Source organism: Papio anubis, chromosome 1 (assembly GCF_008728515.1).
Source record: "Papio anubis isolate 15944 chromosome 1, Panubis1.0, whole genome shotgun sequence".
NCBI classification, from domain to species: domain Eukaryota; kingdom Metazoa; phylum Chordata; class Mammalia; order Primates; family Cercopithecidae; genus Papio; species Papio anubis.
Window position 1 is genome coordinate 108,058,152 of NC_044976.1, and position 11,572 is coordinate 108,069,723.

The 11,572-nt window shown below is 49.0% G+C and overlaps 1 protein-coding gene and 1 pseudogene across 4 annotated transcripts; both read left to right on the forward strand.

Annotated features, from left to right (window-relative positions):
- The first annotated feature begins 1,078 nt into the window (after positions 1 to 1,078).
- LOC101012538 lies at positions 1,079 to 1,872 on the forward strand (annotated as a pseudogene).
- A 4,036-nt stretch (positions 1,873 to 5,908) lies between these two features.
- Positions 5,909 to 11,572, forward strand: GSTM4 (glutathione S-transferase mu 4). Of its 4 annotated transcripts, none has more exons than XM_031651714.1 (6): positions 5,916 to 6,252; positions 7,438 to 7,519; positions 7,618 to 7,718; positions 8,669 to 8,764; positions 8,855 to 8,965; positions 11,023 to 11,563. In XM_031651714.1, the coding sequence occupies exons 1-6, from the start codon at positions 6,217 to 6,219 to the stop codon at positions 11,110 to 11,112; spliced, it is 516 nt and encodes a 171-aa protein (XP_031507574.1). In that variant the 5' UTR covers positions 5,916 to 6,216; the 3' UTR covers positions 11,113 to 11,563. The 4 variants fall into 4 exon arrangements, with proteins under 4 accessions (XP_031507570.1, XP_031507574.1, XP_031507578.1 ...); XM_031651718.1 differs by lacking the exon at positions 5,916 to 6,252 and adding an exon at positions 7,065 to 7,129; XM_031651710.1 differs by having other exon boundaries at positions 5,909 to 6,252; positions 8,669 to 8,965; positions 11,023 to 11,572.

The following is an 11,572-nucleotide window of genomic DNA, read 5'->3' on the forward strand; positions in this document are numbered from 1 at the left end:
CTGGTAAAGTGTAAAACAGTAAGCATATACACTAATGGCAGATGCACTTTTGGGGAGTCTGTGAATTGGGAATGCTTTGGAAATGAAGAGTTTTCTAACCTCCACAAAAACCTGCAAAAATTGGATGATGGATGAAAAGTAAAACTTTCAGCTGCTTTGCTGTTACCTGAGGAAATAGCTGTAATAAAAGTAGACGACCATTCAATGCACAAAGACCCAGAATTTCCAGTAATACTTTAGCGGACCACCATGCTAACCCAAGTAGCATCACCAAGATCAATGCTCCTGAAAATCACACAGAAAAGAGGGGTCTTAGAGGATTCAAAGAGGCCATTTTTAACTGTCAGAGACAAACCTCTGATTCCAAAAAGTAGAAAAGTGAACAAATCTGGAAGTGGGAAAATTTTGGGTGTTCATGGCAAAAGAGATTATTTAATGCTCTCAGGATAGCTGACACATAATGCCAAATAATTTAAAGTGGACTTTCAGAAAAATGCTTTGTGACATTACTCATAATAGCAGGGATAAACTGGCAACAATACTAAACCAACATTGGTGGGGGTAATTTTAGAGGTATTCCTAAGGATATTTAAAAAACTTGTCCTACTGCCAGCAATGCGATCCTAGTAAATGCAAAGGTGGGATATGAATAAGAACTAAGATCTCGAGGGCCCTTCAGACCTCCAATCACTTTATATGAATGCCTCCTGCAATGCACTATAAATATGTTCTGATTATTATTATTATTATTATTATTTTCTCTTTCAAGATGGATGATTAAAGCTTTTCCTTGCTGGAGAGTTATGGCTGTTTTAACTGTGGCAAAAATTTCTGCTTGATTTAGTTTTCCAACCTGGAAATTTCCACTTATTTCTCTAATAATGACAACGACACTCATTTTACTGGTATTGTTATTAAGGAACTCTGTAAAGTTTGCCTTTTACCCCAGAATTTTACCGTCCTTATCATCCATGGTCCTCAGGAAAAACAGAGAGAACTAATGAAATTTGGCAGCTAAGATGAACAAACCTCCTTTAAACTCCAGTGGTCTAAAATCTTCTCTTTCCTGGCTGGAACCATGGAGGGTGTCAAAGAGAAGAAGAAGGTTCCTGCTGTGCCAGAAAACCTTCAGAAAAAGAAAAGGAATTTCACAGAACTGAAGATCAAGCGCCTGAGAAATAAGTTTGCCCAAAAGATGCTTCAAAAGACAAGGAGGAAGCATATCTGTGAAAAAGCGAATAGGCAGATATATAGAACTGAAATTCTACTAGCGAGGGGGGCAAGAAAAGCTGGCAACTTCTATGTGCCTGCAGAACCCACATTAGTGTTTGTCATCAGGATCAGAGATATCAATGGTGTGAGCCCAAAGGTCCGAAAGGTGTTGCAGCTTCTTCGCTTTCGTCAAATCTTCAATGGAACCTTTGTGAAGCTCAACAAGGCTTCAGCTAACATGCTGAGGATTGTAGAGCCATACATTGCATGGGGGTACCCAAATCTGAAGTCAGTAAATGAACTAATCTACAAGCGTGGTTATGGCAAAATCAATAAGAAGTGAATTGCTTTGACAGACAATGCTTTGATTGCTCGATCTCTTGGTAAATATGGCATCATCTGCATGAAGGATCTGATTCATGGGATCTATACTGTTGGAAAACTCTGCAAAGAAACAAATAACTTCCTGTGGCCCTTCAAATTATCTTCTCCACGAGGTGGAATGAAGAAAAAGACCACCCATTTTGTAGAGGGTGGAGATGCTGGCAACAGGGAGCACCAGATCAACAGGCTTATTAGAAGAATGAACTAAGGTGTCTTCCATGATTATTTTTCTAAGCTGGTCAGTTAATAAACAGTACCTGCTCTCAAATTGAAAAATAAAAATAAAATAAAATCTTACTTTTAGCTTCAGTGTGTATAAGATCAACCCCTTCTGGGACCAACAGGTTACCTCCTTATGAATTAATACAAGGCCAAGCTGGGTGTGGTGGTTCGCGTCTGTAGTCTTAGCTGCTCAGGAGGCTGAGGTGGGAGACTGCTTGACGCCAAGAGTTTGAGGCTGTACTGCACTATGATTGCACCTGTGAATAGCTACTGCACTCCGGCCTGGGCAATATAGCAACACCCTGTCTCTAAAAAAAAAGAAAAAGAAAAATGGCCCGTCCATGTATTTGAAAATTTCACTACCAATCTTTGATTTGGTCCTATTACAATGATGATGAAATATGATTAAGAATTGCAAGGGCGTCATAGAGTACCTTCCACTTTATCATCAACAGATATGATCTGCATTTCCAAACCACTCACCTATGATCCACAACAAGAGATTTAGTGTTCTGGGGAAGACCTGAGATAAACTACGTTTGATCCTCGAGGAAATGGACCTTATCAGATACTGTTAACAACTGACGCAGCAGTAATACTCCAAAGTATGGATCCTTAGGTTAACTATTTCCTAGCTCAAAAGACATAAATTTCCTCCGGACTCTGGGACACGCATTCCACTGGAAATCTTTGTGTTTTTTTTTGTTTTTTTTTTTTTTTGAGGTGGAGTCTCGCTCTGTCGCCCAGGCTGGAGTGCAGTGGCTCGATCTTGGCTCACTGCAAGCTCCGCCTCCTGGGTTCACGCCATTCTCCTGCCTCAGCCTCCTGAGTAGCTGGGACTACAGGCACCGGCCACCACGCCTGGCTAATTTTTTGTATTTTTTAGTATAGACGGGGTTTCACCATGTTAGCCAGGATGGTCTTGATCTCCTGACCTTGTGATCCGCCCGCCTCGGCCTCCCAAAGTGCTGGGATTACAGGCGTGAGCCACCGTGCCCGGCCTCCACTGGAAATCTTCAACTGAGATTCTTAGGTATGCTGCAGAAGATGCTGACTTCAGAAGTGGATAGCTTCTGCCCAGCACTCTGGATAAGGATTAACATTCTGACCCAACACCCTTTCCTGGCTATTATTCTACTTTGAAGCCACCTAAAATATTAATGTTAGCTTCCTTATTTTTATCCTATTACTTCTTTTCTTTTTTTTTTTTTTAGAGCCAGGGTCTCACTCTGTTGCTCAGGCTGGAGTGCAGTGGAACAATCATAGCTCACTGCAACCTCAGACTCCTGGGCTCTAGTGATCCTCCCACCTCAGTTTCCCAAGTACCTGGTATGATGGGCACAAGCCACTGTACCTGGCCCTCATCCTATTACTTCTGACCTCTTATGTTCTCGATCTACCACTTAATAGAAAACAAAATTTTCTTATACTTTTTTTTTTTCCAGACCATTGCTGCCACTCTGAATCTAACAACCCTGCTGACAAAAATTTCATAGCTGTCCTTTTAAAAACTTCACAAGGCAACCTCCCTTTAACTGGCTCCTTAGGGTAATCATGTTTCACTCACATCGTTAATCCCAACCTTCAGTCTTGCAACAATTGCGCTTGGACTTCATGCCAACAAATTGCTTCTGCTGAGGCCGTTACAAGGCCAATCAATCAGGACTAATATTGGGTTTATTCTGGCTACCATGGTTGTTTGCTTTCTTCAGAGACATCTGAGCATGCTTCGCAGAAACTATTTAATTCTACTCAAGACATCTGTTCATCTTGAGGAACACAAAAGTGACTCATTCCTATTGTAATAAATGATACTTAATACCAGTGTAATCAGTGCTCCACTAAAATCCTATTTCTTACATGACATCAGGCTCATTCTGTCCACTGCCCAGTAACTTACCCTGTGATTCCAATGAATTGTTACAGATTGCAAGATATTTAAAACTACCATCCCACCAGGAAATCATGTTTTCTTAAAAAAGATATCCAGAAGTGCCCAGGCGCGGTGGCTCACACCTGTAATCCCAGCACTTTGGGAGGCTGAGGGGGGCAGATCACCTGAGGTGGGAGTTCGAGACCAGCCTGACCAACATGGAGAAACCTTGTCTCTACTAAAAATACAAACTTAGCTGGGCATGGTGGCGCATGCCTGTAATCTCAGCTACTCGGGAGGCTGAGGCAGGAGAACGGCTTGAACCTGGGAGGTGGAGGTTGTGGTGAGCTGAGATCACGCCATTGCACTCCAGCCTGGGCAACAAGAGCGAAACTCCCATCTCAAAAAAAAAAAAAAAAAAAATACCAAGAGCTTCTAAAATGAGGAAAGCACAGGTCATCTGGTAGACCATCCAGGAAGGATAACTGATTTCTCTCATACAGGATGCAATTCCCATAGTAGGAATAAAACAAGATATATGCAGCAAAATTTGACAGAACTGAAGGGAGAAATAGACAGTTCTACATTAACAATGGGAGGCTTTAAAACCCCTCTTTCAATTATGGAAAGGCTGAGACAGAACGTAAGTAAGGAAATGCAGAATGTGGACACACAATGAACCAGTTAGATCTCACAGACATGCAGAAAATGAACTGACAACAGCGTGCACATTCTTCCCCAGGGCACTACTTCTGCCTCCTCCATCCCCGCTGCTCCTGATCCCTGTCCACAGACTCACTTCCCGCGCTGGTGTGATCCTCGTGGCCACTGTGGCCCTTACTTTGGAGATCCTGCTGTTCCAGTCCTTCCCGCCTTCCGCAGAGCTGTACTCCTCCTTCTGAAGAAGCCACCTGGGGCCCATCTTCCTGGCTCCTCAGAGTCCTTGCAACAGCGGGCACTACTTCTCTCTCCTGCACTCAACCCCTCTCCCACTCCACTGCCTCTCAGTGTGCAAAAACACTAAGAAGTGTCCCGTATTTTCAAAATATCTCCCCTGTAGTTCCCACCTGACTTCTAGTCGTAGGTGGCCAAAGTACAATGTCTTTGAAGGATTGTTTTCCAGTGCCTGGAATATGGTAGGATCTCAACAACTGTTGTTTCAATAAAGGAATTACCAAATGGGTGAATACTAATGTAACAATATCAGTTCTGGTTTCTTTCATAATTATTATTCTAATGAGTGTTAGCTTTCTTAAAAAATCATTTTCACAATTGGACCTAGACATTTTATCTTTCCCAGCTCAAGACGGATAAACGCAGAATGACAGGCCAGGCACCGTGGCTCATGCCTGTAATCCCAGCACTTCGGGAGGCGGAGGCCGGTGGATCACTTGAGACCAGGAGTTCAAGACCTGTCTGGTCAACAGGGTGAAACCCCATCTCTACAGAAAATACAAAGAAGTTAGCAGGGCGTCGTGGCGCTCACCTATAATCCCGGCTGCTCGGGAGGCTAACGCAGGAGAATCACTTGAGCCCAGGAGGCGGAGGTTGCAATGAGCCGAGATCGCACTACTGCACTCCAGACTGGGTAACAGGGTGAGTCTCCGTTTCAAAAAAAAAAGACGCAGAATGATAAATTCTTAATATCTTAATGTATAATGAAAAGTGTAACTATTCAGAAGTCCAAGCACTTGTGTGTGCATGGTGCTATCGCCTTGCTGTAGGCAAACCTACATGGGAATCCACCTTGACACACAGGCCACTTCCTGAGCCTGGACCGTCTCAGAGCTGGGGAACCGGCCCAGCGCAAAAGGGTCGGGAGCATCTGGGACAGAGACTGCGCTCTACCAGCTTCAGTGACATGGCCTCCATCCACGCTCCCCAACTCAGCAGAGAGAGCACACCATCAGACTTCTAAGACTTAGTTGCCAAGAAGTGTTGAATTAAACTCTCTGAGACCTCTCTTTGGTCTGACTCTGGCAGCCTCAGTTTCCCAGAGCCTGTGGAAACTCGGCAGCCGAGAGGCGGAAGGCTGGGCCACGTCCGGAGAAGAAGGAACCTGGGAAATAACTTTTCTCTTAGGATCTGGCTTGACTCTCACGGGCCCAGCCAAGTACCTGGGGACCTAGCAGAGTTCTGAAGCGCGGCGGGGCGCGGTGGGGTGGGGCGGGGCGCGGCAGGGTGGAACGCCCCAGGGCGGGGCTACGGAAGCTGGCGAGGTCCAGCCCCGCCTAGGGCCTCCTGACGTTGCTCCCTGAACACTCGGAGGTGGCGGTGGATCTTACTCCTTCCAGCCAGTGAGGATCCAGCAATCTTCTCCGTGCCTCCCCCCGCGCCTGTTGGTTGGAAGTGACAACCTTGAAGATCCGCCGGTTGGAAGTGAAGACCTTGAACATCGGCGGGCGCAGCGGGGCCGAGGGGGCGGGTCTGGCACTAGGTCCCGCCCCTGCACGCCAGGAACCCCAGAGGAAGTCGCAGTTCAGCCCAGCTGAGTCCTGTCTGCAGAATCCACACCAACCAGCATCATGTCCATGACACTGGGGTACTGGGACATCCGCGGGGTTAGTGAGGGTCCGCTGCACGGTGGGACCGGGCGCGTGGGCGGGAAGTGCCGAGCGGCTGGGGACCGGCTCTAGGGACGGTTCCTCTTTAGGGCTATCTCTCACAGGAGGGCCTGTGCATGCCTCTGTGTGTGTGTGTGTGTGTGTGTGTGTGCCGGGGAGGCGGAGAGGGGTTCAGTGCAGTGTAGACTGGGGGAAGAAGAAGGGCAGGTGCGTAGGTGCGTGCAGTGTAGACTGGGGGCTTGCCTGGTGCAGAGAAATTCACCAAGTCAGGGACCCGCCATCTCTGACCCGAGCTGCGGGCCATCTCTCCCAGCTGGCCCACGCCATCCGCCTGCTCCTGGAATACACAGACTCAAGCTATGAGGAAAAGAAGTACACAATGGGGGACGGTAATGGGCACCCTCGTGTCCGGGCCCTGCCCACTCCCGCTGAGTTGGCACCAAGCAACCCATGGTGGCCACCTGTGGCTGACTCTGCAGGCCTCCTGCTGGAGCTGCAGGCTGTCCCTTCCTGAGCCCTGGGTGAGGGAGCCCTCTCTGTCCCTAAAAGGTAGAATGCTACGGGATGCTGGGCCCCTTTGTCTGGGTAACTGGATGGTGGTTCCTGAGCTCTGCTCTAAACCCTGGAAGCCTTAGTCGCTAGTCCAGGAGCCTCACCGATTCTCTCTCTCTGAACTCCCTGGGATGTGGGACTGAGGGTCGGATTCTAGGTCCACCTGTCTCAGTCTTGCCACTGGCCCTTGGGAGGGTCCTGGGAAGGAGGGCTGGGCTCTGGGGAGGCTCTGTTTCACTTCATTCTCCCACCACAGCGCCCCTGACTATGACAGAAGCCAGTGGCTGGAATGAAAATTCAAGCTGGGCCTGACTTTCCCAATGTAGGTGCAGGGGAAGGGGCTGCCTTGGGGCAAGTGCAACACTGACCGTGACTTCCTCTCCCAGCTTAGAGGGGTTAGATCCGAGTCTTCCTGCCCACCCTCTACTCCTGGCTGTCTACACAGCCCTTCCATGATGATCTGTGTCCAAGCTCATTCGTCCATATGACAGTATTCTTATTTCAGGCCTGCCATGAGCAGGCACAGTGAGTGCCCGGTCTCCTCTCTTCTCATAAGTCCTTGCTTATGAGAAGGGGATGCTGGGGAACCTGGTGGCCCAACTGCACTTCCCCGGTTTCCCATTCATCCAGCTGCCCTACTTGATTGATGGGACTCACAAGATCACCCAGAGCAACGCCATCCTGCGCTACATTGCCCGCAAGCACAACCTGTGTGAGTGCGGTTTGCTGCAGTGTGTGGGGGGAAGGTGGCCTCCTCCTTGGCTGGATTGGGGTGCGATGCTCAGAGTGAGTGTGTTTTGTGGGTGGCAGGTGGGGAGACAGAAGAGGAGAAGATTCGTGTGGACATTTTGGAGAACCAGGCTATGGACGTCTCCAATCAGCTGGCCAGAGTCTGCTACAGCCCTGATTTTGTGAGTCCCTCCCTGGTCTGGGCCAGAAGCCAGGCTTCTTGTATTCCCATCTGCTCTGGTCCTATTCACAATTTGAACTCCTCACTGCTCTTGGTTCTCTCAGGATTCCCTGTACTGTAGCAGAGTGACTGACATATCATTAAACTCTATAAAATAAAAACTTGAAATCAGTCCCCACCAATCATAGGAAGTCTGTACATCCCAAGCTAGAAATTCAGTTCCTAGACAATAAAGTCATGCATTCAGAATTCCCTTCACCTCTGACCCCTGACCTTTGCCACGGGTCATCTAACCCAGCTGGTTCACTCCATCTGCCTGTTTGGGGAATACGCAGACTCACACTATGGGGTAAAGAAGTACGTAGTGGAGAAGTAATAGCACCCTCCTCTGTGGAATTCCGTGCTATTCTTTTCCTAGTGCTTCTCCTTGACACGCACAGGGATGAATGCATTTTCCTAACAGGCAGCTCAGTGGCGGCCAGAGGGCCTTTGTTCCTCTGTCTCCTTCCACTCAGCCTCTCAAAATCTCATCTCTCCAGAAACTACTCAATGTCCATTGTATTATTCTGCCACTCCACTAGGAGGAACTTTCAACTTCTTTCTCTGAGCTCCTTTAGTTCTTTGTATCCTTGATTCTGCTCGTGTCTGGGTCCAGAGCCTGCCAGGTACTCAGGTGCTCCTGGGCTGACCCAGAGGAGTGTGGTTGGGAGGTCAGTGGGGACAGATTCAGGGATAGTGTTGCATTCCTCTCTGCCTTCCCATCGCCACAAAAGCCTCCAGCTACCCATTTGGAGTCTAATAAATGCTGGTATGTCCAACTGAAGCCAGTTCCAGCTGTGGGGAAGACGGCTGCTTGCTCGTGGCCAGCTGGGGCCATACGCAGAACTAGGGAGGCCGCATCTGTGCAGGGAGCTTGTGTCTGACGGTGGTGACAGCTGTTTTCTGCCTCAGGAGAAACTGAAGCCAGAATACTTGGAGGGACTTCCTACAATGATGCAGCACTTCTCACAGTTCCTGGGGAAGAGGCCATGGTTTGTTGGAGACAAGGTAATGGGGGCATGTGATGGGGACACTAGAGATTTGTCATACATCCTATGTTATGGAGGTTCCAGCCCACACATTCTTGGCCTTCTGCAGATCACCTTTGTAGATTTCCTCGCCTATGATGTCCTTGACCTCCACCGTATATTTGAGCCGAAGTGCTTGGACGCCTTCCCAAATCTGAAGGACTTCATCTCCCGCTTTGAGGTGATGCCCCCATCCTCCTTTCTCTTTGATGCCCCTTGTTCTGTTACCTCCTTTGAGATGCTTTCCCAGTCCTGGAGCTACACAAAGAATAACTTGCTTTTATTGAGTGCTGGCTTTATGCCAGGAACTGTGCCCAGCACATTATACCTATTGTGTGGAATTTGAACTTTACAACATTCCTACAGGGTGACAGAATTATCTTGCCCATTTTAGAGATAAGGAAACTGAGAATGAGAGGGTCAGGCCTTTGCTCAGGGTCCCAGAGCCAGTGGAGACTGTGCTGGGCTCCCTGTGAGCCTCTGGATCTATGGGCAGCAGTCAGGGCTCTCCCTTTTGTGACAAAAGAAAAAAGCCTCAGGCCTCATCCAGCCTGGGTTTCACAGCCCAGGACGCTTTGGAAGAGGCAGAGAACTTTAGGAGTGCGGATGCAGCTGGCAATAGTAGGACTGACACACGGTGGCATTGATGTCGAGTACGAAACCCACAGGCAGTATTCATAGCTACCCCCAGAAGCTTTGCACGATCGGACCCCCATGTGGAAAATCCTGAGAGCCAGAGCTGTGGCTGGAGCTAGATTAGGGCTACATATGTGGGTGCCCCTGTTGAAGGAGTGTGTGTTGACGTGCTCTGTGCTGGGGCAGTGTCCTTCTTTATCTTTCTTCCTCTCTTTTTTCCCTCCAATGTTCCAAGTGTTCCCCCTGTGAGATGAGTAGCACACTGATTTTACTCCTATTCACCGACCTTCTCCTCTGCATGAGGCAGGGTGTGAGGCACAGTGGGAGATGCATAGATGACCGCTCCATCCTAAAAATGAGTGCAGTGAGAGGCCTGCAGTGCAGGCAGAGCAGCCTGTGAGGTGTGTGTGGCACCACCTGGGTACCGGGCCCAGGGTCTGCCCCCACTCACGGGGAACCATCTCACCCGTGCTGAACTTGTTTGAGAGCAGCAAATCCTACTTTAGTACAGATTTGGGAATTTGAGGCATTAGTCCAACAAGTTTTTCAGCCTAGAATTTGTTTTCCTTTCCCACTCCCCATCGAGATCTGGTTACTCAGCTAGTTCCCATCAGCCCTGGCTCTGGTCCAGGCTGAGTGGCCTTGGGGTTATGTAAGAGGTGGTGGGAGGGGAGGAGAGCTGAGGGCTGCAGCATACGGTCCACCTGGACGTGGCCCTTTGGGAATAGGCAGCCCTGGCTCTGACTGAATCCTTAGAAATTACATGGCCATTTGATCCTGGGAAGATCGTACAGAGCACACCTGAGTGTCATACAGCCTGGTCTGTGGCAGTGGGGTTGGAGATGAGGTGGGTTAGGGCACAGTAGTATTTAGCTCAGGTACCAGGTGGGGAGGTTTAGACTTTCTGCTTTACAAGGAATGATTAGAACCTGGTCTGACTTTTCTTTTGCTGGCCCAACACACCTCGTCCACTTTCATCCAGGTTTTGCCGGGTCCTTGGGTGAGATCTGGGCTCTCTTCCAGGCTGCACGGACATTTTCTGATGACCCCTCTGTGTGTGCAAACCTAGGCAAGCCAGGAGCCTCCCCGTGAAACAGGAGAATGTTGTGCAGTCAGAGAGCAAGAGGACCTCCTGAGGGATTTGGGGGAGGATGGGAATTTGGCAGAAAGATGCCAGAACTGGAGAGAGACAGAACCAGGCTACACTGCAGCTCTGTCCCCCTTACTAGCTATTTGAGTGTGAGGTAGTTGCTGGACTTCTGTTTCCCACATGAGAAATGGTGATAATAGATTCAGCCTTGCAGAAGAGTCAAGTGGATTTTCTAAGCTTATGTTGTAATTTCTCTTGGATATAGACCACCCAGCACAGTGTAGAATCTTCATAAGTGGTAGCTGTTATTATGGTATGACATTATTTCAAGGAAATTGGAAGAGTTAACTCTGCAGATCTGGGGACCCTAAGAGGCTGTGTGATGCCACAGCACTGGAGCCCATGTGGAAAGGCTGTGGCCAGGGCCCTGACCTGCTGTGTCTGCAGTGGGGTTACCCCAGCCCTCATGGGCAGCTGACCTTGAGCTCTGGCCTTATTTTCCCCCGTCTCAGGGCTTGGAGAAGATCTCTGCCTACATGAAGTCCAGCCGCTTCCTCCCAAAACCTCTGTACACAAGGGTGGCTGTCTGGGGCAACAAGTAATGCCTTGGAGGCCAGAAGGTGGGAGTGAGGAGCCCATATTCAGCCCGCTGCCCAGGCTGTGGAGTGAAGCTGGACTGTGCATCCCAGCACCTGGCTCCTTGTCCTTTTCTCCTGTTTATTCCCATCTTTACCCCCAAGACTTTATTGGACTTCCTCACTTCCCCTAAACCCCTGTCCTATGCAGGCCCTTTAAAGCCTCAGCTACCCATTTTCCTTCATGAACATCCCCCTCCCAACATTACCCTTCGCTGCACTAAAGCCAGCCTGACCTTCCTTCCTGTTAGTAGTTGTGTCTGCTTTGAGGGGCCTGCCTAGCCCCTCGCCTGTGGAGCTCAGCCCCGAGCTGTCCCCGTGCTGCATGAAAGAGCAGCATTGACTGGTTTACAGGCCCTGCTCCTGCAGCATGGCCCCTGCCTTAGGCCTACCTGATCAAAATAAAGCCTCAACCACACTTGCTATA

What these genes read in the sequence shown, in the direction of transcription:
- GSTM4 (XM_031651709.1), top strand. Translation starts at nt 7,384, where the DNA reads ATGCTGGGGAACCTGGTGGCCCAACTGCACTTCCCCGGTTTCCCATTC. An exon ending in TGCCCGCAAGCACAACCTGT is followed by an intron (nt 7,520 to 7,617) that starts GTGAGTGCGGTT and finishes TGTGGGTGGCAG; the next exon opens with GTGGGGAGACAGAAGAGGAG. An exon ending in CATGGTTTGTTGGAGACAAG is followed by an intron (nt 8,765 to 8,854) that starts GTAATGGGGGCA and finishes GGCCTTCTGCAG; the next exon opens with ATCACCTTTGTAGATTTCCT.